The 26,489-nt window shown below is 47.9% G+C and overlaps 1 protein-coding gene across 1 annotated transcript; it reads right to left on the minus strand.

Moving 5' to 3' along the window:
* Window positions 1–149: 149 nt before the first annotated feature.
* Window positions 150–25,972, minus strand: PIGZ (phosphatidylinositol glycan anchor biosynthesis class Z (Gwada blood group)). The gene is made up of 6 exons (XM_060639616.2): window positions 25,730–25,972; window positions 22,804–22,973; window positions 18,887–19,012; window positions 16,033–16,137; window positions 7,018–7,229; window positions 150–4,128 (listed from the first exon to the last, which is right to left on the minus strand). Exons 5-6 carry the CDS (start codon window positions 7,133–7,135, stop codon window positions 2,561–2,563), a joined length of 1,686 nt encoding a protein of 561 aa, XP_060495599.1. The 5' UTR covers window positions 7,136–7,229; window positions 16,033–16,137; window positions 18,887–19,012; window positions 22,804–22,973; window positions 25,730–25,972; the 3' UTR covers window positions 150–2,560.
* Window positions 25,973–26,489: the final 517 nt, after the last annotated feature.

Below are 26,489 nucleotides of genomic sequence, written 5' to 3' on the forward strand. Positions count from 1 at the left end.
GGGATTGTAGTCACTGGCTTGCCATCCCACCAGTTACCCTATGACTAAAGAAACAGACCAAATTCTTCCCACCATTCCCAGTGGCAATAATCTTCCAGCATGCCTTTCAAGCTCTAAGTTCTGCCAGAAAGTGAAGCAGGAAGCAACTCCTCCTGCTATCCTGCAGGGCAATTCTGATTCAACCCTTGATGCCACATAGACCTAGATATGAGTACCTTTTTTTTTAAGTGGATTTTTTTATTTAAGTTTATTTGTTTTGAGAGAGACAGAGACAGCATGAGCGGGAGAGGGGCAGAGAGGGAGAGAGAGAGAAAGAATCCCAAGCAGGCTTTGCACTGTCATCCCAGAGCGCTGTGTGGGGCTCAAAATCATGAAACTGTGAGATCATGACCTGAGCCGAAACCGAGAGTCAGACGCTTAACCTACTGAGCCACCCATGTGCCTCTAGATACCAGCACTTTATGGACAACTATATTAGAAGTCAGACCGTTAACCATCTACATGGACTGCTATGCCAACAGTTCCTCCAGGGAATTCTGAGACTGTGGACCCAACTCAGGGAAGACGCAAAAATCCCAAGAAGTCCAAAGGAGTTTGGGACCCTAGAGTCTGGAGTGTCTCCAAGGTGGCACTTGGGCTGCAAAGTAAGCAGATAAGTGCCAGAGATGATGTTAGGCACTAAGGATAGGAAGACACATCAGAGGTTCATAGAAACATAAACCACAATGGTGGATACTATAGAATTTAAATGAAGGGATACTATAGAATTTAAAGGAGGGAAATGTCCAGTAGTTTGCTAGAGCCAACTTCCACTGGATCCTGAGAGCACATCTTTGGCATTTCCTCCCAACTTGGAGTTCAGTAACATCATTTTGGTAGTTTGAAATCAGCCAAGGCGGGAGTATTTATACCACAAAAATTGGCAAATACTACAAACTGGGGCTTTTTTGCCCCCAGAGAATGGGTTGGTAAACATTTACTAGCATCCACTGACTTTCCTCTTCCTCAGGGTTGGAGTCATGAGGAGGGTGTGGCACTAAAATGAGCAGGAGTCCCAGGGCAGCATGACTGAAAGGGCTGTAGGTTCAAGATGACCCAAGCTTTGGGCACCTCAGTGGCTCAATCATTAAGCATCTTACTTCAGGTCAGGTCATGACCTTGTTCATGAGCTCCACTTTGGGTGAGCCCCACTTCTCTCTCTTTTCCTCTCTCTCTCTCTCTGCCCCTCCTGGGATCCTCTCCACCTCCCCACCCCACCCCACCCCACCCCCCGCTCTCAAAAAAAAAAAAAAAAAAAAAAGGGATGACCCAAGCCTTAGCCAGCAGAAGACAGGACTAGAAAAATGCCCAGGTTTGGTCTCCTGCTCTGTACTGATTTCCAGCTCACTGATTTCTGTGGCCTGGGTGCCTCTTATGAGCTGGTAGAGCCTTGAGCAGAGAGAATGAGGACAGGTTTAGTGCCAGAGCTCCTCGCGTTCCCAGTGGATGGGTACAGGTGCCTTTAGATGTGGAGAGCATCGTGCGTGGGGCTATGATGGCTTCTACCAGAGCAGGTGTTGGTTTGGCATGGGGTTTGCTCTTCATCCTGTGAAGAGGTTTCAGACGGGGGCTATGAGCTTAGAGAGTGACCAGACCACTTTTAAGAAGTCTCTGGTAGCATCAGATTGCTCTCAAGTGCAACCAGCTATTAACAGCGTTGTGTGTTCTCCATTCCCACTCAGGTGGGCTGAGGAAGGACAATGGTCTTTAAAGGGTAAGCTGTCCTACCACCTCTCTCATGGACAGGAGTAGAAGAAGGTGGGGAGAAAAGTTCCAGAACTACTTGTCTCGGTAATAACAAAACGCTGAGACAGCAGGCATCAGAGTGCCCTTAAATATACCGCCAGTCTATGCTTAATGAGCTTTGGGAGAGATATGCATATTTAGCCAGGGGACATGTGCTGCAGACCAAGGCATGCCATAGTGTCAGCTGGCAGAAACCTCAGAGATCCCCTCATCCATTGTACAGATTGGGAACTGAGGCTAGGTGAGGGGGAGGGGCTTTCTTAAGATCACACAGCCAGTGAGTGGCAGGCAAACCAGGGACTAGAACTCTGGTCTCCAGAGTCTGAACTACCTGGTCTTTCTACATCACCACACTGCCTCCTTCCCAGGCATCTAGGAAGCCAGAGGGTTATCAGGACAGCAGGAAGTAAGGCATCCTGGAAGGTTTGAGAGAGGTCATTCAGGAATGTCATTAGCAGATCTCTCTTTTCATAACCAGGTGCTATTACATGTCACAACACCACAGCGGCTAGAAGAAACAGAGCAGGAACAGACATTAGGCGCCATTGGTTACACCAGTGGTTGGTTCTTTGGGGACTTTCGCATCAGGATTGTGACTGGTCAGATCTTTGGTCTTTAAGGGGAAAAAGGTGCCAGCTTACCCCGAAGGTAGAGCAGCCAAAGCCTATGCACAGGAGAAGCAGTGGTGGGAATTCTGGAAGGGAAAGGAAAGGAAGAGAATCAGGGCTCTGTCCCAGCCCAGCTACCCACATAGAAGGTGGAATGGTGCCTTCACCTATGGCTGCATCTTAGGCAGTGACTTTTCTGTCACGTTGTCAGGCTTTTCCCCCAGTTCCAAGATGTGAAGGCTGAGATGGTCCCTCCAAGCCCCACTCAACAGAGAGGACAGGGCTGGCGGGTCTTCCAGGGTCAAGTGGGGAAACAGGAGTGCCTCACTCTTGAGAGGGAAATGGCACTTCTCCATGGCAGGCCTGGTGGTGCCAGGAGTCACCACAAAAAGGCGGCAGACCCACGGCCCACCAGCCACCTGGCAGGCTGGTTGTCTGGTGAAGTTGTTCAGGGCTCGGCACAGGACCCAGTCCTCCGTCCCACCCATGTCCACCACCTCCACAGCTGAGCCCAGGCCCGGGAGGTGCAGGAGGTGCCGGGGGGGCATGTAGGTGTGGGTGAAGAGGAGTGTGTAGTGGGTAGGCATGCTTGGGAGCACGGGTGCATGAACCACCTGCTCCAGGTGCTCCAGGCCAGGCACCAGGCCTCCCTGGTGCAGGCAGCCGAAGAAGAGGGCGCCCAGGCTGTTGAAGAGGACCAGGGTGCCCTTGCAGGGCACAGATTGGGCCTGTGGACTGCAAAGCAGGACTAGGGGGACCAGGAGTGGGATCAGGAACCTAGCCTCCTGGTGGCTAAAGGCAGACAGCAGGGCCAGAGGCATGAAGTAGAGGAGCAGGAGGCAAGGCCTGGGGCTGGACAGCAGGCTCCAGCCGCCCAGAGCCCGCGGGAAGCCTGTTCGTGCAAAGGCCTGGAGGCAGGCTTGCAGCTGTTGCCACGCAGCCTGCAGGGCCCGGGCATGCAGCATCCCAAAGAGCAGGAAACCGTTGACGGCCAGGTGAGTCAGCCGCATGTGTGTGCCATGCCTCGCCAGGTTTTGAGGATCCAGGTTGTAGTACAAGAAGTTGGCGGGTGTCAGAACAAGGGTAGTGGATCTAGATGGACTGGAGAAATACCAGCTGTCCACAGCCACAAACACCGCTGCCACGAGGGTTGCCCCTGGGAGCAACTCCAGGGCTTCCTTCGTCAGTGACTTGAAGCCAGGGTTTGTGGCTCCACAAATGCTCCAGAGGAAGAGCGGGACCAGAGCAAAGGCCAGAAACGTGGGCCGGTTGAAGAAGCCGGCAGCCACGACGCCCCCGAGAAGCCAGCTGTGCCACCAGGGGCCTGGAGCAGGCTTCTTGGGTGTGGGGCTCCAAGCTAACCGGGGGGACACCAGCACCAGCAGCCCGGCAAAGAGCAGTCCCTCGATGGTGTTGGAGAAGGTCCTTGTGTAGAAGACCAGAGTGACGTAGGAACCAGACAGCAGGACCAGGGCGTTCCAGCGCTCCGCCCCCCACAGCGGGGCCAGGTGGTACACGGCCATGTCCAGGGCAAAGGAGAGGGCAGTGAGGAGGAGCCGGGGTCCTACCAGCAGCACGTAGCCGCTCACTGGGCCCGGCCATGGCCCCCACTGTTCCCAGAGCCTGAGCAGCCAGAAGGCAGAGCCGGAGGTCAGCAGTGGGAAGACCACTGTGCGGCAGGAGCTGGTGGGGTGAAACTCCCATGGCCGTGCAGCTTCTATACCCAGGATGTCCTCTGCGGACAGAGAAGTGGAGATGAGCCAGGTCCAAGCTCAGGGCACGTGGGAGACAAAATTCTAGGATGGCCCCGAGATTTTCCCAGCCGCTAGTGAACATGGCCTGCACGATCCCTGGGACTCTGAAGATGGTGGCTGTCACTCCTGTGGTTAGGTTATGTCACAGAGGATGGCTGACCATTAGACAGGGGGTAACCCCGTGTGGGCCCGACGTAACCACACGAGCCTTTTGAAAGCAAAGAGTTTTCTCAGCTGGTGGTGGAAGAGGACATCAGAGAATCAAACCATGGGGATTTGGTGCACCACTGCTGGCTCAAAGGTGGAGGGCCCCTGGCAGGGAATGTGGGTGGCCTCCAGTTCCATAGCGGCAAATTTGTCCAACTGACAAGAATGAGCCTCGAAGCAGATTTCCCCCCAGAGCTTCCAGACAAGATCTCAGCCTGGCCCAGACCTTGATTTCAGACTTGTGACATGCTGAGCGGAGAGCCCCTACCTGACTTCTGATTTATAGAACCATGATTTATTAAGCAGCAACAGAAATGAACATAGGGAGCTCAGCCCTTCCGAGATCCCCCTGTGAAGGGGGCAGGAGGAACCATGCCTGGGAAGCGAGGGGACACTGTGCCCTGGGCAGGGTGTGGGGAGAGCAGGGGGAGGCTCCAGTCACAGAGTGCTAAAGCCTCCAACATCAGAGTCAAAAACCCGTCTCTGTGATGATGGTTGTCATCTAGGACAGGCATGTGAGACAGGGGAAGGAAACGAGCGGTTGTGGTTATGGTCAGAAGTGACTTCAGTGTTGCCTATGATACTTAAGATTTTTAGAAGAAAAATGTATTCAAGCAGTACTTATGTAATTAACCTGCTTGCTCCCCGGGGCTGGTCTGTGCCCCTGTGCCCCAGTGTCCCAGAGTTCTGAGGGGTGGGTGAGGGAAACCAACTCTTAATTTCTGCATCTCAGCTCCAAGCCCCACAATATCTCATGCCTGATTAACACTGCTGGCTGTTTAGGGCTCTTTGCTTCTCCTACTTATTTTACTTATTCCTATGGCCTCTTGGCTGTTTTCTCTTTCTACGTCAGAAGGTGAAAGGGAAACAGAAAATCTAGGATCAGATCAACCTGGCTGCTTTTTTTTAGTGGCCACGTTTTTAAAAAGTGTGGAAAAGACTGGACCTTTCACCTTAAGAAATGAATCCACCTGTTGAGCCCTATGACAGAGATAGATGCATGCCTCCCCAATATCCATCCATTCCCTCCCTCTTTCCTTTCTTCTCTCCTTCCTTCCCTCCCTCCCTTCTTTCTTCCTTCCCTCCCTCCTTCCTTCATCTCTTTAGTTGGGCACATATCTGACCACATATAGTTGGTCAGATATAAAGAGTATTTTTCAGGGGCACTCGGCTGGCTTAGTCAGTGGAGCATGTGACTCTTGATCTTGTGGTTGTAAGTTTGAGTCCCACAATGGGTGCAGAGATTACTTAAAAATAAAATCTTTATGGGGGGCCTGGGTGGCTCAGTTAGTTGGGCATCCAACTCTTGGTTTCGGCTCAGGTTATGGTCTCACAGTTCGTGGGTTCAAGCCCCACATCAGGCTCCATGCTGATATTCAGAGCCTGCTTGGGACTCTCTCTCTCTCTCTGCCACTCCCCTGCTCTCTCTCTCAAAATAAATAAACAAACAAACTTTAAAACATAAAATAAAATCTTTAGGGGCACCTGGGTGGCTCAGTCAGTTAAGCATCCAACTTCACCTCAGATCATGATCTCATAGTCCATGAGTTGGAGCCCTGTGTTGGGCTCTGTGCTGGCAGCTCAGAGCCTGGAGCTTGCTCGGGATTCCATGTCTCCCTCTCTCTCTGCACCTGATCCCCTCAAGCTCTGCCTCTCTTTCTCAAAATTAATACATTAAAAAAAATTTTAAGGGACGCTTGGGTGGCTCAGTCGGTTGGGCGTCCGACTTTGGCTCAGGTCATGATCTCACAGTTCGTGGGTTCGAGCCCCGCATCGGGCTCTGTGCTGACAGCTCAGAGCCTGGAGCCTGCTTCAGATTCTGTGTCTCCCTCTCTCTCTGACCCTCCCCCGTTCATGCTCTGTCTCTCTCTGTCTCAAAAATAAATAAACATTAAAAAAAAATTAAAAAAAATTTTTTTAATTAAAAAAATAAAATAAAATAAAATCTTAAAAAAAAAGACTATTTTTCAGCATCCTTTGCAACTGGGTGTGGTCGTGTAATACATCCTGACCAATGGCATGGAAATGAGCAAAAAGTATGTGACATTCAAAATATGTCCATTAAAGAGAGCAGGCATGCCCATCTCCTTTCCAATAGCTGGAAAGACTTGATTTTAGACTTGATGGCTGGAGCTCAAGCAGCCATCTTGAACCATGAGAAAGAAGCCATGTGCCCACAGCATCTGAAAAGCCTCAAGGTCTCTGGCAACCATCCTCATGATGTGTCCTACACCACCCAGCAGATACATTCTAACAAGTGAGCATTCCAGGCCTGGATTCCCTCAGCCCTTATATGAACCCAGAGAAGAAAAGTTTCATGATCTCAGACCACATCCTGTGTAAGTTTCCCTAAGCATCTGGGAAGCCCAACTCTAAAATCTCTCCACTGAATAGTACAAAACTGCTTTCATTCAGAATAACCTGTGCTATTGGTCCAAGCAGGAAAACATCAGAGGCTGGCATTTTCTTAGTATCATCCAGAAAATCAATGTCACCAGTCAGGGAGGAGATGCGAAATCCCCACTCCCAAGTTCTCACTCCAGAGAGGCTCATGGAATTACTACTCGTCCACACAGACATGTTTCTCCCTCCCCACTGAATATCCAATCAGCAATAGTCCAGACTCTGTGGCAACTTATCCTAACCGCACACAGGGAGCTTACCCGCCATGACCTCAGGTGACTGGAAGAACTCATCTGGGTGCACATAGCCCGTCTGCGGAAGGAGACACCACAGCAGACGGAGCAGGCTGAGGCTGCCCCACAGGGCCCTGAGTGCCATCTTCAGGTCAAACTTGCTGCCAAGACACTGGGCCAAGAGCCTAGAATGGCTTCTCAGTTGCTCCAGACGCAATTCTGGTTCCACAGATCTGCATCTGCTGACGATAGCGTTTGTTAGTTATAAGGTAAATTATGATACGTCCAATTGCCTGGACAAACTCAAAATGGGTTTGCATACAATAAAAATGTTAATAATAGCTGCTATTTACTAAGTGCCCGTTAAGTAGTAGGAACTTAACACCCGTATCTCATTTTGTCCTTTCTACATTTCGGGGCAGTGGGTCTTATTATCTCCATTTTACATATAGGGAAAGTGAGACCTCTATTGAATGACCTGGTCACTGCTAACCATATTTGTTAAGAGTCTATCTGCAAATAGGATCTGCAGACCCTCCAAATATGGTTCTCACAGCCCCATCCTGTTCACCAGCTCCTGTCCACGGGCACGGCAGCCTGTCTCTTGCCCATGTGAAAACTGTCGGAACCTCAATGCATTCCATCCATTTCCCTGCAAACATAAAATCTATTTGACCCCATTGTCTCCAGTCACTCCCTCCAACCTTCACACACCCTGAAATTGACCTTTCGGAAGGTGATAAGAACTTACTGCTATGGCCTGAATGTTTGTGCCCTGCCCCATTCATATGTTGAAATCCTAATGCCCGATGTAATAATGTCAGAAAGGTGGGGCCTTCGGGAGGGAGCCCTCCTGAATACGATTAGTGTTCTTATAAAAGAGATCTCACAGAACTCCCTCATCCTCTCCAACGTGTGAGGGCACCTTGGGAAAGTGTGGACTATATGCCAGGGAGAGGGCCCCTCACCATGCCCGCGCCTTGATTTTGGACTTCCCAGGCTCTAGAACTGCGAGAAATAAATTCTGTGGTTTATAAGCCACCCAGTCTTTGTATTTTGTTATAGCAGCCTGGGCACACAAAGACACTTTCTCTTGCTCAGGATTCTCACTCCCTGGACTCAAAAATCAGTAGGGGGGCGTCTGGGTGGCTCAGTCGGTAAAGCGGCCGACTTCGGCTCAGGTCATGATCTCGCGGTCCGTGAGTTCGAGCCCTGCGTCGGGCTCTGTGCTGACAGCTCAGAGCCTGGAGCCTGTTTCGGATGCTGTGTCTCCCTCTCTCTGACCCGCCCCCGTTCATGCTCTGTCTCTCTCTGTCTCAAAAATAAATAAACGTTAAAAAAAAAAATTAAAAAAAAAATCAGTAGGAATCTGAGCCCTTTACATGATGAACCTATATATCAGCACCCGCATATCATCTCTGGTGAACAGAAAAACAAGTTTGACTCTCCTCCAAGAATACAGATGATGACTGTTTCCTGACTTTGATATTTTATTAAGGTATTTATTTATTTATTCATTTATGTATTTATTTATTATTTGGAGACAGAGTGAAATGGGGAGAGGGGTCGAGAGAAGGGGGATACAGAGTATCCAAAGCAGGTTCTGTACTGACAGCAGGTAGCCCAATGCAGGGCTTGAACTCACAAACAATGAGATCATGACCTGAGCCAAAGTCAGACGCTTAATGACTGAGCCACCCAGGCGCCCATATATTTTAAAGCCTGACCTTAAACAGCTATTGTTCTCAGGTGGAATATGTCATAGCAGGGATGAGACAGGGAAGCAACAGAACAGGAATCTAGCAGATCCTGACAAGGAGCCTCTTGACACTCACTAACACTTCAAGGAGTTTGAAAGATAACTTTTTGCATCCTCTCCTCGAACTTTCGAACTGCATTGTACAGACTCTTTTTCCAGAACTGAGAGACTAAGAGAATCAAAGACCGAGTTAACACGATCCAACTGATGGTCCTTAGGACCCAATACCAACCTGTCATTACCGAAACATTTGAGTAAAATTCACAACTGCAAAGAAAAGACCACCCCCCCCCCCACCCCCCCACCATTCCCAGGACCAGCCAGGGCGTGACCGGTTGTGGTCTGACCTAAAGGCGGGAACCAATCAAGTTCTGCTGAGTGTTCAAATTTAAATGTCAACCAATAACAGCTCTGTAACCGGGAAAAATCCCTAACTTGTTTGTGCCTGTCTATAAAAGAAGCTGTAAGATCCTCGCTTGGGACCTCTTAGCGTCACCGGTAACGAGTGCGCTGAGGTCCGGGTTCAAACCTGCAATAAATTACCCTTGCCGCTTGGCTTTGACTCTGGACTCTGGTGGTTTGTTTTCGGGGGTCTCTAGAATCGGGGCATATCAGAACCAGTGACTATCCTGACTTTTAGAGATAAGGTGAGGCCAAACTTAATGCTGGAATGCAGGCAAGGATCCCATTCCTTCCCAATCAATGCCTGAAAGAGAACTTCAAGTACCTCCATTTTGACCTTAGTCTATACTTTCTAACTGATCAAATTCTTCTTTCCAGCTTATCCCTTAACTCAGGCAAGAGACCTTGCGGGCAAAGCATCCCATGATGGGAACCAAAGCTACCCCTTCATGAAAGCAATAAGGACTGCCCTGAGCCAGCAAGACCCCATGTGACTGACCCCAAGACAATGATCTACCTGACCTTTACTGCCCACCCGCATGTACCCACAATGTTAGTCCACTGTCTCCCCAGTGCTGGCCTCCCTGAAATAAGTTCCTTTTCTGTTTCAACCACACTTGTCTCTCTGCCTTTGGATTTTGTCAGTGGTGAGTGACTGAATCTGGTCTGTTTCGGATCCTCGGAGCTAGGAGCTCTTGCACCTCTGTGCCCTGGTTACAAGCCCTCACTTTAACTTTCTTTCCAGGCTGGAATTCAAAGTGCACTGTAATTTAACAGCTCACAGGATGATGTTGCGGGTTTGGTTTTCAGCAGTTTCAGCCCTGCAGGTAATAGGGGAGAAGGGTCTCTTTCAGGGCATGCAAAAGTCATTTTATGAGGACCTTGAGCTGGGAATTTGAAGCCCAGCAAAGGCATCATATACACGTCACCCAAAACCTTCCCTGGGGTATCTCTAATGCCACATCACTCCATGGACTACCAGTGCCCTCCTTACCACTTGAAATAGAGTCATTTAAATCTAATCAGGCTAGGGGCACCTGGGTGGCTCAGTTGGTTAAGCGTCCAACTTCAGCTCAGGTCACGATCTCACAGTTCGTGCATTTGAGCCCCGTGTCGGGCTCTGTGCTGACAGCCCAGAGCCTGGAACCTGCTTCAGATTCTGTGTCTCCCTCTCTCTCTGCCCCTCCCCTGCTCACTCACTCTCTCTCTCTCTCTCTCTCTCTCTCTCTCAAAGATAAATAAACATTTAAAAAAATCAAATACAATCAGGCTAGAGAACCAATTCTAGAAAACCCAGAACCTCTATTCAAAAAATTCATCTTTAAGATTCTGTTCCTCTAGAACCCTTACAGTAACAAAATCTTAGGGTTCAACCAGAGAAAGAGAACTGGTAGGAGATATACATTAAGATTTACTGCAAGGAATTGGTTTATGCACTTGGGGGGGCTGGCTAGGCAAATCTGAAGTCGATAGGGTAGACTGTTAGGAAGACCAGGAAACTCTAGGGAGGAGATAAAGCTGTAGTTCGTAGAGGAGGGAAGCTTCTTGTTCAGGAACACCTTGGTTCGTTCCAAAGGCCTTTCAACTGATTCTCTCAGGTCTAGACAGATTATCTAGAATAACGTCCCTTATTTAAAGTCAAATGTTTGTGGACTTTTATTGCATCTACAAAATACCTTCACGACAACATTTAGATTCATGTTTGACTAACTGGGGGCTATCGCTTAGTCAAGCTGACACGCACAAAAACGGACTATCACACGCTAAATAATTCAGTGTTTATAACTGTGTTTGCATTTTAGACCAATGGGAGAATTCTTTATGCAACTTAACAGTGACTCACTTCCTGTACTCAACATTCTGTTAATGGTGTTCCCTGTAGCTGTAGCTCCCCTGTGGTATTCCACTGGAGATATAGAGATATAGACTAAAATTTACTTATTCTTCTTACTGTTGTTTATCTGCTAGAGCATCTCTGAGTGTTGACACATTTTTCTATTCCTACGAATGCTGCTGCTACAAACATTCTTATACAGGAGTTCTCTGACGTACATATATAGAAATGGAACCCCTGAGTCTTGGGTGTGCAGGCTTTCAACTTCATTAAAGAATGCCCAACTCTTTTTCCAAAGGTCCTGCCAGCCAGCAAATATTATAGTGCCCACTGCTTCACATGCTCCTTTACGCTTGGGATTCTCTAACATTTTGATTTTGTGAATCTTTTGGGTATTTACATGCATTTCCCTGAATACCAGTGCGGTCGAACACCTTTCAAATGTTTGTGGAACATTTTTGTTCTTCTGTGGAAATCCTTCTGACCATTTTTTCTTAGTATGTGTAGGAATTCTTTTTTTTTTTTTTTAATTTTTTTTAACGTTTATTTATTTTTGAGACAGAGAGAGACAGAGCATGAACAGGGGAGGGGCAGAGAGAGAGGGAGACACAGAATCCGAAACAGGCTCCAGGCTCTGAGCTGTCAGCACAGAGCCCGACGCGGGGCTTGAACTCACGGACCGTAAGATCATGACCTGAGCCGAAGTCGGACACCTAACCGACCAAGCCACCCAGGCGCCCCATTCTTTTTTTTTTTTAATGTTTTTTTATCCTTTTTTTATGTTGATTTATTTTTAGAGACAGGGAGAGACAGCAGGGGAGAGGCACAGAGAGAGGGAGACAGAGATCTGAAGCAGGCTCCGTGCTGACAGCAGAGATCCAGACATGGGGCTCAAACTCACAAACCGCAGGACCATGACCTGAGCTGAAGTCGGATGCTTAACCCACTGAGCCACTCAGGTGCCCCTCCAACATTTACTTTTTAATGGTCCATTTTGGTAGACATTCCGTGGATGCTTGAGAGCACCATATATCCTACAGTTATTGGATACATAGTTCTACACATGTTCATTAGATCAAGTTTGTTAACTGTGTTCCTCAAACCTTTTATATCTTTAATGATTTTCCATTACTTATTCTACAAATCACAGAAACGTGTGTCAAAAAATAGCTCATGAGTAGCGAACTTGTCTAGTCTTCCTTGTAATTTTGTCATTTTAGCTCAGTTTTGAAGCTGTGTCATTGTTTTTATAAATTATAAGTTTAGAATTGTTGGGGTGCCTGGCTGGCTCAGTTGGTAAAGCATGCAATTCTTTTTTTTTTTTTTTTTTTTTTTTTTAATTTTTTTTTTCAACGTTTTTTATTTATTTTTTTTGGGACAGAGAGAGACAGAGCATGAACGGGGGAGGGGCAGAGAGAGAGGGAGACACAGAATCGGAAACAGGCTCCAGGCTCCGAGCCATCAGCCCAGAGCCTGACGCGGGGCTCGAACTCACGGACCGCGAGATCGTGACCTGGCTGAAGTCGGACGCTTAACCGACTGCGCCACCCAGGCGCCCCAAAGCATGCAATTCTTGATCTTGGGGCTATAAGTTCAAGCCCCACATTGGGTATAAAGATTACTTAAAAATAAATATTTTTTAAAACTTTTATTTTTAAAAATAATAAATAAAATAAAATAACAAAAAATTTTAAAAATAAAATAATAAACAGAGAGCATGCAAATGAGCGAGCAGGGGAGGAGCAGAGAGGAGAAAGAGAATCCCAAGCAGAGAGAAAGAGAGAAAGAGAGTGCCAAACATGTTCCACACTATCAGTGCAGAACCCACGAACCATGAGATCGTGACCTGAGCCGATATCAAGAGTTGAATGTTTAATCGACTGAGCCACCCAGGCAACCCCAAATCTTTTTTTTTTAATTAAATGTTTATTTATGTATTTTGAGAGAGAAAGAAAGCATTCGGACATGATCGGGGAGGGGCAGAGAGAGAGGGAGAGAGAATCCCAAGCAGGTTCTGTGGCACAGTGCAGAGCCCGATGCAGGGCTCAATCTCATGACTGCGAGATCATGACCTAAGCCAAAATCAAGAGGCGGACACTTAACCCACTGATCACCAGGCACCCCAAAAATAAAATCTTTAAAAAAAAGTTTAGAATTGTTAGAACAGTGAACATTTTGCCATTATACAGTTATCTTTTTTTATCTCTAGTGTTTTTTTCCTAAAATATTTTGATATTAATATAGTTAATATAGCTATATGAGCTTTCTTTTATTTAGTATTCCTAGTACTGTATATCATTTTAATATTTATTTCTTATTTTTATTTTTTTCTGTTTGAATCACTTTCAGTATTAAATACAAAAGGTGAGCACCTACTTTTTTTGTTTTTTAGACACACACACATAGGTCTCTAACAGCCAAAAGGGGCAGAGGAAATGAGCTCCTGTACTGTCCTCCACAGTCCCCATCCTGTGGTTAAAGCTGCTGCTGGCCCTCCCTCCCTTTGGGCATGGAAATTCACAATACACCCCAGCTGTGATGCCTTATGTATTTCATACTGTGTATGTGTCCCTTCCCAACATCTCCATGCTTAAAACCAAAAAATGGTCAGGGGTACATCCTTCCCAGTGGCCTCAGTTCCTATGCCACAATGGGATAGTAAGGAGATCTTCAGGTCACAAGTTATTTAGTGAAAGGGGTGGGATGGCCAGAGTGAGGACAGCAGAAATGGTGCAGCAGGGAGGGCACGGTTGCAAGTTAGGAGGAGTCTAGGTGAGACACTCGGGAGAATTCTCCCCACCAGGTTTAGATGGACCAATGTGCCAAAGTAAAAAAATAATAATAATCCTGGGGTGCCTGGGTGGCTCAGTCGGTTAAGCGTCTGACTTCGGCTCAGGTCATGATCTCATGGTTTGTAAGTTCGAGTCCTATGTTGGGCTCTGTGCTGACAGCTCAGAGCTTGGAGCCTGCTTCGGATTCTGTGTCTCCCTCTCTCTCTGCCCCTCCCCTGCTCACACTCTGTCTCTCTCTCAAAAATAAACATTAAAATTTTTTTTTAACTAATAATCCAAATAATCAGCAGTTCAAACACTACTGAATTTTCAAACTTGTCCAGCAAGAGAAGCCACATAGCAGGAACAATATAGAGCTTTCCAGGAAATGAAGGTAGAGCCCTGGCAAGCCCCCTGAGAACCTGCGTTAGGCCCTACAAGTATCTGCCGTCGCTGTGGGTGTCGCTGCTGCTCCATTCGCAACTTCTCAATCTCGAAGACAACAGGAAGCACCAGGATCATGAAGGCTGGCCTGGAAAACCTGCACATTTTTTGAGCCCCAAAGAGGGAGTGATGAAAAGTGGCGCCAGCCATGGACCGGACCCTCTCTGGGACCATCTCTGTCAGACCCCACAGTCTCTCTGACAGGGTCTCATCCAGCTCCTCTTTGCCTTCCTCCTCCAGCTCCTCGTGTCTTCTCGGCATTGCCTTTCAGAAGCAGTTCATCCAGGGACAGGGGCACCCCAGGACTGCCAGTGGTGGCCAAAATTATAATATTTAACATGCTATGTTCTGTGGTTTCACTGCGATGATTCTGGGTGTACATTTCTCTTTAGCATATTTGGAAACTTCATTGGCTTCCTGACTGTATGGATTGGGTCCTTTCCCATCTATAGAAAGTAATCTTCCCTGGGGCGCTTGGGTGGCTCAGTTGGTTAAGCGTCCGACTTCGGCTAAGGTCATAATCTCACGGTTTGTGAGTTCGAGCCCCGCATCAAGTGACCTCGAGCCCCGCTTCAGTCTCTGTGCTGACAGTGAGAGCCTGTGTAGGATTCTCTCTCTCCCTCTCTCTCTCTGCCTCTCACTCCCTCATGCCCTCTCTCTCTCTCAAAAATACATAGATACATACATACAAACAAACTTGGGGGAAAAATACTCTTCCATTATTTTTTTTTTCAAACATTTCCTCTTCTCTCTTTTTTATTTATTCTCCCTCTGGAATTATGATTAAATGTATGATAGACCTTGTTGGTCTATCTTCTATGTCATTTTAACTTCTATTTTATATTTTCCCTATCTTTGTTTCTCTGGGCTATATTTCAAATAATTTCTTCTGTTCTATCCTCCACATCCCTAATCATCCTTTCAGCTATATTTAACCAGCTTTAAACTTATCTACTGAGTTTTACATTTCAATTTTTTATTTTTCTTTCCTCTGAGTTTTTTTTTTCCACATTTGCTTGCTCTTTTGTCATATTTTCAAGCCTCTCTTATTTATTCTATTACATTAAACATGCTTATTTGAGTATGCTAGATCTGACAATTCCAGCATCTAAAGGTTGTTTTTTTGTTTGTTTGTTTGTTTGTTTGTTTTTTTGGTGGGAGGAGGGCACGCCTGGGTGGCTCAGTCAGTTAAGTGACTGACTTCAGCTCAAGTTGTGATCTCAGGGTTCCTGAGTTCCAGCCTGTGTCAGGCTCTGAAGCAGTGTGGACCCTGCTTCAGATCCTCTGTATCCCTTTTTCTCCATCCCTCCCCTGCTTGCATGCTCTCTCTCTCTCTCTCTCTCTGTCAAAAATAAATCAACATTTAAAAAATATATAAAGTTTTTTTAGGTCTGAATCTGCTGTCTCATTTCCGCTGGTTCTTACTCATAGTGCCTTGTTTACCTCTATATTTGGCAAATTATTTTATTTGGGGCTGCTTATTTTCCTTGGACATAACCTGTGGGAATTATTTGAGGCCAGGGATGAAGGCAAATTTCTGAATTCCACTGAAAAGGATTTACACTTGCTTCTGTCAGGTACCTGGGGGCATCAAAAGTCTGGGACCAATTCTGATCATATTATTGACTCTAGGGTGTTTTGTTTTGTTTTGTTTTGTTTTGTTTCCCTTTTAGGGGAGGTGGTACCTAATCATGTGAATCCAGGCTGAAAATCTATATGAAGGCAGGCTTGTGGTTACATATTCTCAGGGGAGATTTGCCCACCCACACTCCAATTCAATTAGCATCAGGATCCCAGTCCTCTGCAGAAGGAATAGTTTATTTCTGGGTCACCTTTACATGGAGAATGTAGTCCTCCAGAGTCCCAGCTTTGAGCGAGTCTCCTGTTAAGCTTCTCTCTTGAGTGGGCATCAGGTTTTATCTTCTGTCCTGCCAGTCCTGAGAGAGCACAAAAACCCATGTTCATAAGCACTCAGTTTTGTATATGTCCTTAGTCCATATCTGGCTTCAAGGCCCTGAATACCTCTCTAGGCCCCTGCTCTTGTGCCTTAGTATTCCTTACCTTTTGTTCAGCTCATGTATCGTTACATTTATTATAATTGAATTTGTAGGGGCACCTGGGTGGTTCAGTAGGTTAAGTGACCAACTCTTGATTTTGGTTCAGGTCATGATCCCAGGGTCTTGAGATCGAGCCCCACATTGGGCTCTGCACTAAGCATGGAACGTGCTTAAAATTCTCTCTCTCACTCCCTTTGCCCCTCTCCCCCCGCTCATGCTCTGTCTCTAAAATTTGAGAAAAAAAATCGATTTTGTGTAGATAATACAGAGGACTGCAAGAAAAACTGCCTTTCTTGGAGTCTAATCCCAATTGAATTCAGGTACGGGATCTCCTCCGAGAATGTGTAACCACAAGCCTATCCTCATATAGGTTGTCAGCCTGAATTCTCATGATTCAGCACCACCTCCCCCAAAAGAAAAAAAAAACCAAACCTGGGGCCAATGATGATTAAAAATGTACAATTTCAGATTGTAATGCACATACAATAATAATACAAGATAGATTACATATAAATTATTATTTTATATTTATGTATAGACAGAGAGGTGAGCACAAGAAATAACCATGTTGAGAGGTAAGATGAGGGTTGTGAAAAGCTAAGTTAGCTTAAGCTGTGTCAAGATATTTCCAAGGAAGTCATGTACTTAGGGGTCAGCCTTGGTCAGTGGATCTTGTGGTCATTATCTGAGAGGAAACGGGAAGTGTGACAGGACTGTGTTGCAAACATATCCGGGCTCTTTTAGGATATGGCCCAAAACTACTAAGGGGAATCTGGGTGTCTCCACAATTGTTGCGGGTGGACGGGATGGGCTGATGCTATGCCCAGGCCTCTGAAGCTGGTTCTAGAACTGCTGGCAGGCTGTTCCTCCGTGTTCAGGAGGGAGGGCGATCGTGGGACCATTGGGATAATGACTTGACTATGAGGCCTATGGAACAAGCCAGCCTGTGGCCCTGAAGAGTATAAATGTGCTTTAACCATCCCACCTGATCCCTCTCTTATCCTGCCCCTCTAGTTACTACACGCTCTGCCCAAGCCTATGACATTGGCTGGGCTGCTCCATCTCAGGGGTGCGGCTTGGAACAGTGGAATTAATTGCGTTTATCTCTATGAGGGCTGTCTGACAATTCAGTGAGGATTTTGGTGTATCTAATATGCTTTGGAACAGGAAAGGAATCACACAATGTTTGTTTGAGGATATGCTTTTGTCACTTAGCAAAATATCATGAGCGTCTTGCTGTACGTTATAAGCATCCTCACCCACCAGCCACAAGCTCTCCATCCGTTCTGTATCTACTTGCTCCCTCTGTTCCCTTCAGCTGGCACCTTCTCTTCCTCATAAGCGTGTTTGATTATCTGCCATTCCTAGAAAAACAACCTCCCAAAACTTTCCCTGAGCTGATGTGCCCTCCATCCACCATCTCTCTCTCCATGTCCCTGTACGGGACTCCCTAAACCATCCACATTCACTGAACGTGCTTCTCACGTCTTGTTGGCCGCTGTACCCTGGATGGTCTAGCTTTGCCCACCACCACGGTGCTGACACAGCCCTCTCCTGGGCCTCATTGCTTTTCTAATTGTCAAACCCAATGGTCACTTCAGGCCCCTACCTTGCATGTCATGTGACAACAGGGATCCCTCACAATTCCCATCTCCTTCTAGAGTGCCTTCCTACACCATAAAAGGCTGGGAAGCAAAAGGCTTCATTTTGTAGATTCCCTTCAAGTTGGGTTATGCGAATGAGGTTTTAAGAATTTAGAGAGCAGGGGCACCTGGGTGGCTCAGTCAGTTAAGCATCTGACTTTGCCTCAAGTCATGATCCCACAGCTTGTGAGTTCGAGCCCCACGACAAGCCCCATGTCGGGCTCTGTGCTGACAGCTCAGAGCCTGAAGCCTGCTTCAGATTCTGTGTCTCCCTCTCTCTGCCCCTCCCTGGCTCACTCTCTCTTTCTCTCTCAAGAATAAATAAGCAATGAAAAGTTAAAAAAAAAAAAAAAAAAAGAATTCAGAGAGCAGATGTGAGACAGACCATATATCTGCAATTTTCATTGTCTTCTCTGGGCAAACAAGATTATGGAGACATGGAGTTTTCCTGCAGCAGCTTCCCAGTGTCCAGCCCCAGCTTCGTGGGTACGGAGACACAGCTGCGGTTATGGTGGCATCCTGACTTTCAGCAACAGTGCTGTGTTACTAAATTTGACTGAGTCCCAAGGTAGCCTTAACACTTGCTGGACTGTCACACAAATGGCAGCACCTCTAGTGAGTTACTTCTGGGTGTTTACAGAGTCTTTCCTGGAGGCCCAAACTATAGCCCATTCTTCCAGGGCACCTAATGACTTATAGTACCTGTATAAATTCCTTTTCTGCTGGCTTCTATTTCCCATACTGAATGCTGGTCGTTTGGTATCAGAGGTGGCTCTAGGCAAGGATGGGAATATTCATATGCTGAAAGAAAATAACTGTGCACCAACAGCGGGGGAAGCCTGGGCCCCGCTTAGGCCTCCTTGGCAGCAGGTGTTCTGGCCCATGGCTCAGAGAAGTGCACCCTCCCCTTATGCATGTCCCCACAGCCTTCCAGAGCCTCTCAGTCCACCAGCTCTGCCACACCAGCAAAACCCTCCCACGCTCACCTGCTTTTCCATCTTGACCACACATCTCATTCTGCTTTCATCCACTGCCTCCATGTCGAAGGGCCCCTTGTCACCCTTCTTCTGGACGTTCTGGTCCCTAGGCCCCAGACCACAATCAGGTCCACCCTGCAGGAAAAGGGAACAGTCAAAGGGCCCAGACACACGCCACCGTCCCTCCCACAAGAGCATACATACATACATAAATGGAAACAGAAGAAAATAACTACCAGTCTATCTTCTATGTCCAAAATTTTTTTTCAAGAACATGGGCAAAACAAAGATATTTTCTGGCAGATCAAAACTGAAAGATCTTTACAAGCAGACCCTCAGGAAATTCCAAAGTTTACATATATATACCAGGCAGAAGGAAAAATGATTCTAGATAGAATATCCGAGATGGGTGGGCGGGGCACCTGGGTGGCTTGCTTGGTTAGCGTCTGACGTTAGCTCAGGTCATGATCTGTCAGTTCATGTGTTCGAGCCCCGTGTCGGGATCGACACTGCGCAGAGCCTGCTTGGGATTCTCTCTCTCTCTCTCTCTCTCTCTCTTCCTCTCTCTCTCTCTCTCTGTTCCTCCCTCACTCGTGCTTGCTCTTTCTTTCAAAATAAAATAAATAAACTTAAAAAAAAAAAAAAGAAGATCCAAGATGCAAGTAGGAATAAGGAGCAAAGAAGTCATTAGATGGGAGGTATCTGGGAAGTGGACGCCAAGCGAAGGCCATCCTCCTGCTGTAAGTAAGGCCGTCCTCTGGCAAGTAATGTCAAGGCAATGGCTAAGTTCTCTGAGGTAGTGTTCCATGTTAATTTGCCAGCTTCGTGGGTGCTGGCAGGCTATGGCCAAACACTGGCATCACAAACACAACACCGTGTTCTTGAATTCAATAGTTCCAGTGGTCCCACTCCCTCTCTGTGGGTCTCAAGACCCCCAGAGCATGGTGCCGCTGGGCTCCCTTGCCACTTCCCAGGGATTCTCATGATTTCTGTCTCTTTCTTCCTGTGCACATCATCCTCATGCTGTTAGACAGATGGTTAGAGCAAGCCATTCCATGCAGACATGACAACATTGAGAAGATTCTGTATTCTTTGTGTACCACTGTTTTTGTTGCTTCTTTTTCAACAATTTGAGTTATAATTAACATACAACTCATTCAAAATGTTCAATTCAATAGCTTTTAGTATATTCACACATATGTGTGACCATCACCCTTATCGATTTTATTTATTTTTTTCTAAATGTTTATTTATTTATTTTGAGAGAGAGTGTGTGTGTGTGTGAGCAGGAGGGGGAGGGGGGAAGAGAGAGAGAGAGAGAGAGAGAGAGAGAGAGAGAGAATATGAATCCCAAGTAGGCTCCTCGCTATCAGCACAGAGCCTGACATGGGGCTCGATCCCACGAACTGCGAGATCATGACCTGAGAGGAGATCAAGAGTCAGGCACTCAACTGACTGAGCCACACAGGTGCCCCTGTCAATTTTAGAACATTTGGTCACCTCAAGAAGAAAGCGCATACACTTTACTCATCATCTCCCATCTCCCTGCCACCTCCTCAGCCCTAAGCAACTAAACCACCTTTTCTCTATAGATTTCCCTATTCTGGACTTCCATTATGAATAGAAGCATACAGTATGTGGCCTTTTGTGGCTGCCTTCTCTCACTTAAAATAATGTTTTCAAAGTTCATTCATGTTAAAGCCTGGATCAGTACTTATTCTTTATTATAGCCAAATATTATTCCATTGTATGGATGTATCACATTTTGGGTATCCATTCCACTATTGATGAACATTTGTGTTGTGTCTACATTTTGGCTATTATGAATAACACTGCTATAAATATTAGTGTATGAATTTCAGTGGGACATCATTTTTTTTTCATTTTCCTGGGTATATACCCAGGAGTAGAACGGCTGGGTAATATGGGAACTCTATGTTTAATTGGGGAGCTGCAAGATTATTTTACAAGTGGCTATTCCTTTTTACGTTCCCGCCAGGGTTCTGAATTCCCACCAGCGTTCTGAATTCCCACCAGGGTTCTGAATTCTCCACATCCTGACCAACACTTGGTGTTATCTGGCTTTTTGATTCTAGTTGCCCTGGTGAGTATGAAGTGGTATCTCATCGTGGTTTTGGTCTTTGTGGGCATCTTTTCTTTTTAAATCAAAGAAAATATTTAAATATTTAAAATATTTAAATCAAAGAAATATTTTCCAGAAGTCCCTCAACAGACTTTCCACCAAGTCTCATTGGCCAGAAAGGGATCAAATACACCTTCATAAACCAATCACTGGCAAGCACAGTGGGATTACGAGTGAGGACTGACTTCCTGGTTTGGAGCTGGGGCTCTGGGCTGCCTCCTGCAAGGCACACAGAATCCAGATGGTGCTTACCCCCAACAACATCAGGTTCTGTTGGCAAACAGTAAGTAAGACAGAGGATCAACTGTATGTGGCTGCTACATGTGGATTCCAAGGCACCAGGCTCTGGTGGCTTTCTTCTGTCTTCTGGACCATTTGTTTTTAGTCTCCTCTTCCTCTGTCCACCACTGAAATGTCAGTGCTCCTGGTCTTCAACTTCACTGTTCTCAGCATCTACACTCTTTCTGGGTTATCTCATTTATCCTCATGGTTTCAATTCCCATTTGATGACTTCTGAAATTGCTTCTTCTCTGAACTTCAGATTTATTGATAATAATAACAACAGTAATAGTGTTGCCAGGATGTCTGGGTGGCTCAGTCCATTAAGTGTTCAGCTCTCGACTTCGGCTCAGGTCATGATCCTGTGGTTCATGGGTTCGAGCCCTGCATCAGACTCTGGGCTGGCAGTGTGGAGCCTACTTGGGATTCTCCCTGTCTCCCTCCCTCTCTGCCCCTCCCTCACTATGTGCTCCGTGTCTCTCTCTCTCTCTCTCTCTCAAAATAAATAAACTTAAATAAAAAAAATAGTGTTGTCATTTTTAGATACTTATTATGTTCCAGGCACTGTACATTATCTCATTTTATTCTCATTTAATAACAACTCTAAAACCCTATTATTATACCTATCTTATAGATGAATTAACAGGTTTAAAGAGATCCGGTTTTTTGCCCAAGGTAACACCACTAGTAGGTTGATGAAGGTAGGAGTTGGACCCAGCCTGTTAGACTCCAGAGCCCTGAGTCACTGCCTGTTGACATTCTGCATCCACCTCAAACCCAGGGCAGCCAAACGTCTCATCGCTTTCCCATTAACCAGTCCTGCCCCCATATCCCCTGCAGCAGTGAGGGAATGACCATTTGTCCAACTATTCAGTCCAGAAATCCAGGGGTCATCTTCCTTCTTCACCCCTTCACTAAGCGATACTAACTTTGCTTTCTAAGAATTTTTTTCTTTCTTCAAAGATTTTATTTTCTAAGTCACCTTTATACCCAACATGGGGCTCAAACTCACTGAACTCACAACCCACAATCAGAAGTGTCATGCTCTACCAACCGAGCCAGCCAGGTGCCCCCTAATCATTTCCTCATCCTCTCCCCAGGTCTGGTCTGCTGTGACTGGGGTACATACTGCCTGAGACTCCTCAGCCCCCCGGGGTGGCTGAACAGGAACTTCCAGTGGCTGGAACCCCTGTGTTGGTTGCCTCTAGCTGCAAACAGCCCCTTCCCATTTTACCGTGGTGTGTCATACAAAAGGAATCATTTTCTGTGCATGTATAACAAGGAAAATATCAAGAAGCAAGATCTAGAGTAGACTGCACCCACCTCTCTGCTTTCCCTCCTCTAACTGCACCCTCCCTCCTAAGTGCAGCCAGTGAGCTACATGCATTTATCTCCTGGGTAATGACTCTCTGGGTGGGTCAGCCCCTCACCTCCCTCAGGACCAAGTCCACATTCCTGACTATAGCTTACAAGGCTCTCCAGTCCCCACTGTCTCCACTCTCACCTCTGCACAGAACTCGGTACTCCAGAAACATTACGTTTTTCTGTAGTCCTCTCTTTTGTCCTGCATTGTTTCTCACTCCAGCGTCTTGGCTTATAATATGAAGGTTAAGACCCTCTTTGGTCAGTTTCAAATCCTTGCTGTCACTTGCTCACGGCAAAAGAGCAATCAATCTGTAAAATGAAGTTAACAATAGTACTTCCTTCAGAGCTGTTGGGAAGACAACATGAATAAACAAATATGGCAGCGGTTTCTTTCATTTTTCATTTTGCTTCAAGTGCCGGGAAGCCCTCCCCAATCTTATTTCCCCAGAACCCTGTGCTTCATAGCACTGACCCCTGGCACTGTCTGATTGCTTCTCTGCCTTGCCTGGCTGAGATCCCCCAGGTCTGGGATCCATTCTATCCATCTCAGCCCCTCGAATCCACCTGATGGGCCTACTGTGGTGACAGGGTCAAGGACAGAGTTAGAGATCCCTAGAGGAGGTGACAACATAACAGGGCATTGAACTTAACAAGTGCGGGAAGTTGTCAAGAAAGACCCAAGTGCCACTCCCCAGGCAGAGGCTAGGCTGGAAGACTGGTCCCTGTGGCCAGGTGTTCTAGGGACAGAGCCAACACCACAGGTGTGGCCACTAGTCACCTGAACACAATCAGGATAGGAGGCGGCTCGTGTGTGCACATGTGCACACTGGGCTGTCCCTGTGGAGGTTCAAATCCTACCTGTCTTGCTGGGTGGGGAGAGGGGTGTGGGTGGGTGTGGGTGGGTGACTGTCTCCAGAAGGGCAGTGGAGAGGCAGGTTCTAGAATAAACGGACAGTGCCTGGGGCCACGGAGTTTTGACTGTGGGGTGGGGGAGTGGCCACTAATAACCACAGACAGGGGCATCCTAAGTGTGTGCGGGGGATGTGTGAAGGCAGGCAGCAGGGAGAGACCATCTCAGTGGCAGGGGTGCAGGGAAGCAGAAACCACTGCGCTGGGCGCGGGGGAAGCCAGGGAAGAGATCACAGCAGTGGGGCGAAAGGGAGCCGGCTCCCGCTCTGCCAGCCAGACAGCCAGCGGAGGGGGTGTGGAGACACTAGCCTGTCTCGTCTTTCTCGCTGAGTCAGAGGGCAGGCTGGCGCTTGGTGCCCCACCTCTCTCAGGCACCACACCGTGTACACTGTGTGCACAGCACAGTGTCGGCTCTGGGGGCACCGATGTGAACAAGCATGGTTCAGAAGAACAGCCACTGTGTGGTGGCTTGTTGCAAGGGACGTCCCTACCTTCAAACTTAAACTTCTTCCTGATAAAGCTCCTGGATCGCAGCTTTAAGGGAGAGGGGGGTGATCCCAAGGTTTGGCCCTTTCTGGAGACCTGGCATTTGGAAGAGGTTTTAAAGACTACAGGGCCAGGAGTGTTCGAGAAGGAGCCACCTGGGCAATAGCCAAAGGCATCTTCAAATATGATGCACAAAGACCATGTCCCTTAAGGCCAAGATCTTGTTCCAAACTCTGAGGTCCATCCAGGGGCAGAGGGTGACAGTGGCTCTCCTGAATCCATTTGCCTGTGAGGTGTTTATTTCATCCTCATATCAACACTGATGGTCACAGTAAGTCCTTCAGGGCACCCCACCCTGGAAGCATTGGAAAGTCTGACTCTGGCTTCTTCCTTCCCTTGGTTGGCCACATGTGCCTGTGTTTATCCTTTGATTAACAGAGAATGACGGGGCACCTGGGTGGCTCAGTCAGTTAAGCGTCTGACTTCGGCTCAGGTCATGATCTCGCGGTTTGTGAGTCCGAGCCCTGCGTCGGGCTCTGTGCTGACAGCTCAGAGCCTGGAGCCTGTTTCAGATCCTGTGTCTCCCTCTCTCTGCCCCTCCCCTGCTGGTGCTCTGTCTCTGCCTCTCAAAAATAAATAAACAGTAACAACAACAACAACAGAGAATGCAACACACAGCATTGAACACACATAAGGGTGAGTAGAAGAGAGTAAGGTATGTCCACTAACTGGCATATGTCATCAACCATCCATGACCTCATGCTTCCCATCTGCAAAATGGGAACTCTCCTCTGTAGTGGGGACTTTCTAGGTGTTAATAATTCTGACAGTGGTTCCCAATTTTATGAGGCAAAAGAGCCTGAGGTGAAGAATGACATTTAGAAGTAACAGTGAGGGATGTCCTCAAGGAAAGGGGCAAGTGTCTTTGCCATATTGTATGTTTACCCCTTACACCCCAAAGGTCCAGACAGCCACCAACCAGAGCAGCAGGTGCTCGCCCTTGCCCACAGCCTTGCCTGTAGCATCGTGGATGACAGGCTATTGCCCTTGTCCGTGCTCCCTTGTGAGACACTTGGGCAAGGAGCCCATCCTCTCACTCTGTGAAAGGGCAGGCATGACCCGACCTTGTGGAGATTCTTCTCCACTGAATTAACACACATCTATCTGTGCTTCACAGAGTTAGTGCTCAGCACTCAGCGTCTTTTGTGCTCAGCACTCAGCGTCGTCTTCCCAGGGACCCTGGGAGGTAGCATTACAGTCCCATTTTATAGATGAGGAAAGTGAGGCTCAGTAAAGTTTCAGAACCACCCAGGAACATCAGCCAGTTCCAGGAAAGGATTCAAGCCTACGCCTCTGTCTAGGTCCAAAGCTAGTGCTCTAAAGTATCCTCACAGTCTCTCCTCCCCTCCCCTTCCCGAGAAGGCGTCACTGAAAGCCTCCTGTCTCCCCTAGGTTGGGACACGTCAGTGCTCAGAGCCGGCAGACCCGGGTTTGGGGAAAACCGCCCGCGATAAGGTGGGAATCCCTGCCTGACTCACCAGTCTCTAGCATCTGCTAGTCTCTCGGCAGCTAGCAAAAGTAAGAATGGAAGCAACTGTCCTTCCTCCCTGCCTTGCCTTCCTCCCTCCCTGACCCCCATTAACACTTCTGGAGCTGCTCGGCCGACTCACCGGCGCGCTGTGTCTGGGCTGCACCTGCGGCGCTGGCGGCGTCCGCCCACTCGGAGGCCTGCACTGGGGGTGGGCCTGGAGCCTCCCCGACCACAGGGCGCGGGACGGGTGCCGTGCGTCCTCAACGCAGCCACCGCTCTGCCAGGTCCGGGAAACTAAGCAAACCACGCAGTGCGCCAGGCGGGGCGGAGAGGGTTGGAGACGAGGGCGCCGGCAGGCGGGGCTGCCCAAGTGCGTCCCTTGAGGTCCCGTGGTGAGCTGTGGCCAAGGGGGCGGGGGGAGGGTGATTACGGAGAGTCCGGTGTCCCTTGGGCCTTGGCACACCGGTCAATGATGGAGCTCAACCCTCCCCGCATTCCAGCTCATTCCCCTAGCAGCCCCTTACTTGGCCCGCCACGCCTGGTGAGCCGCTTTTTCAGCACACGAGGGACAGTTTAAACAAAACATCTCTAGGACAGACTTCTTTTGTCCTTCAAAATGACAATTTCTGAGTTCTATGTGGGTGGAGATCTGCTAAGGCTAAGATGACCTGCTTGCAGGGGAAGAAGGTCCGGGAGGAAAGAGGCGCCGCGGCGTCTTTCTGCAGGCCTTGCCGCAGAAGCGGCGCCAGAGAGGCCGGGTCGGTTTCACCCGGGACGCTGCTGGGTCCCGGCAGCCGCCAGCGGGGGCGCGTTCCACCCAGAAGCATTCCCGCGGCGGCCGCCGCTTCCCGCTTCTGCATTCCGCAAGTCGGGGCCAGAGAGCTGCCCCCACGCTGCCC

This window comes from Panthera onca, chromosome C2 (genome assembly GCF_046562875.1).
Source record: "Panthera onca isolate mPanOnc1 chromosome C2, mPanOnc1 haplotype 2, whole genome shotgun sequence".
In the NCBI taxonomy this organism is placed as follows: domain Eukaryota; kingdom Metazoa; phylum Chordata; class Mammalia; order Carnivora; family Felidae; genus Panthera; species Panthera onca.

Excerpts from the sequence above, each read along its gene's own strand:
- PIGZ (XM_060639616.2), bottom strand. The coding sequence starts at position 7,135 with ATGGCACTCAGGGCCCTGTGGGGCAGCCTCAGCCTGCTCCGTCTGCTG. Across the intron at positions 4,129-7,017 it reads GTCACCTGAGGTCATGGCGG|AGGACATCCTGGGTATAGAA; the intron begins GTAAGCTCCCTG and ends CTCTGTCCGCAG.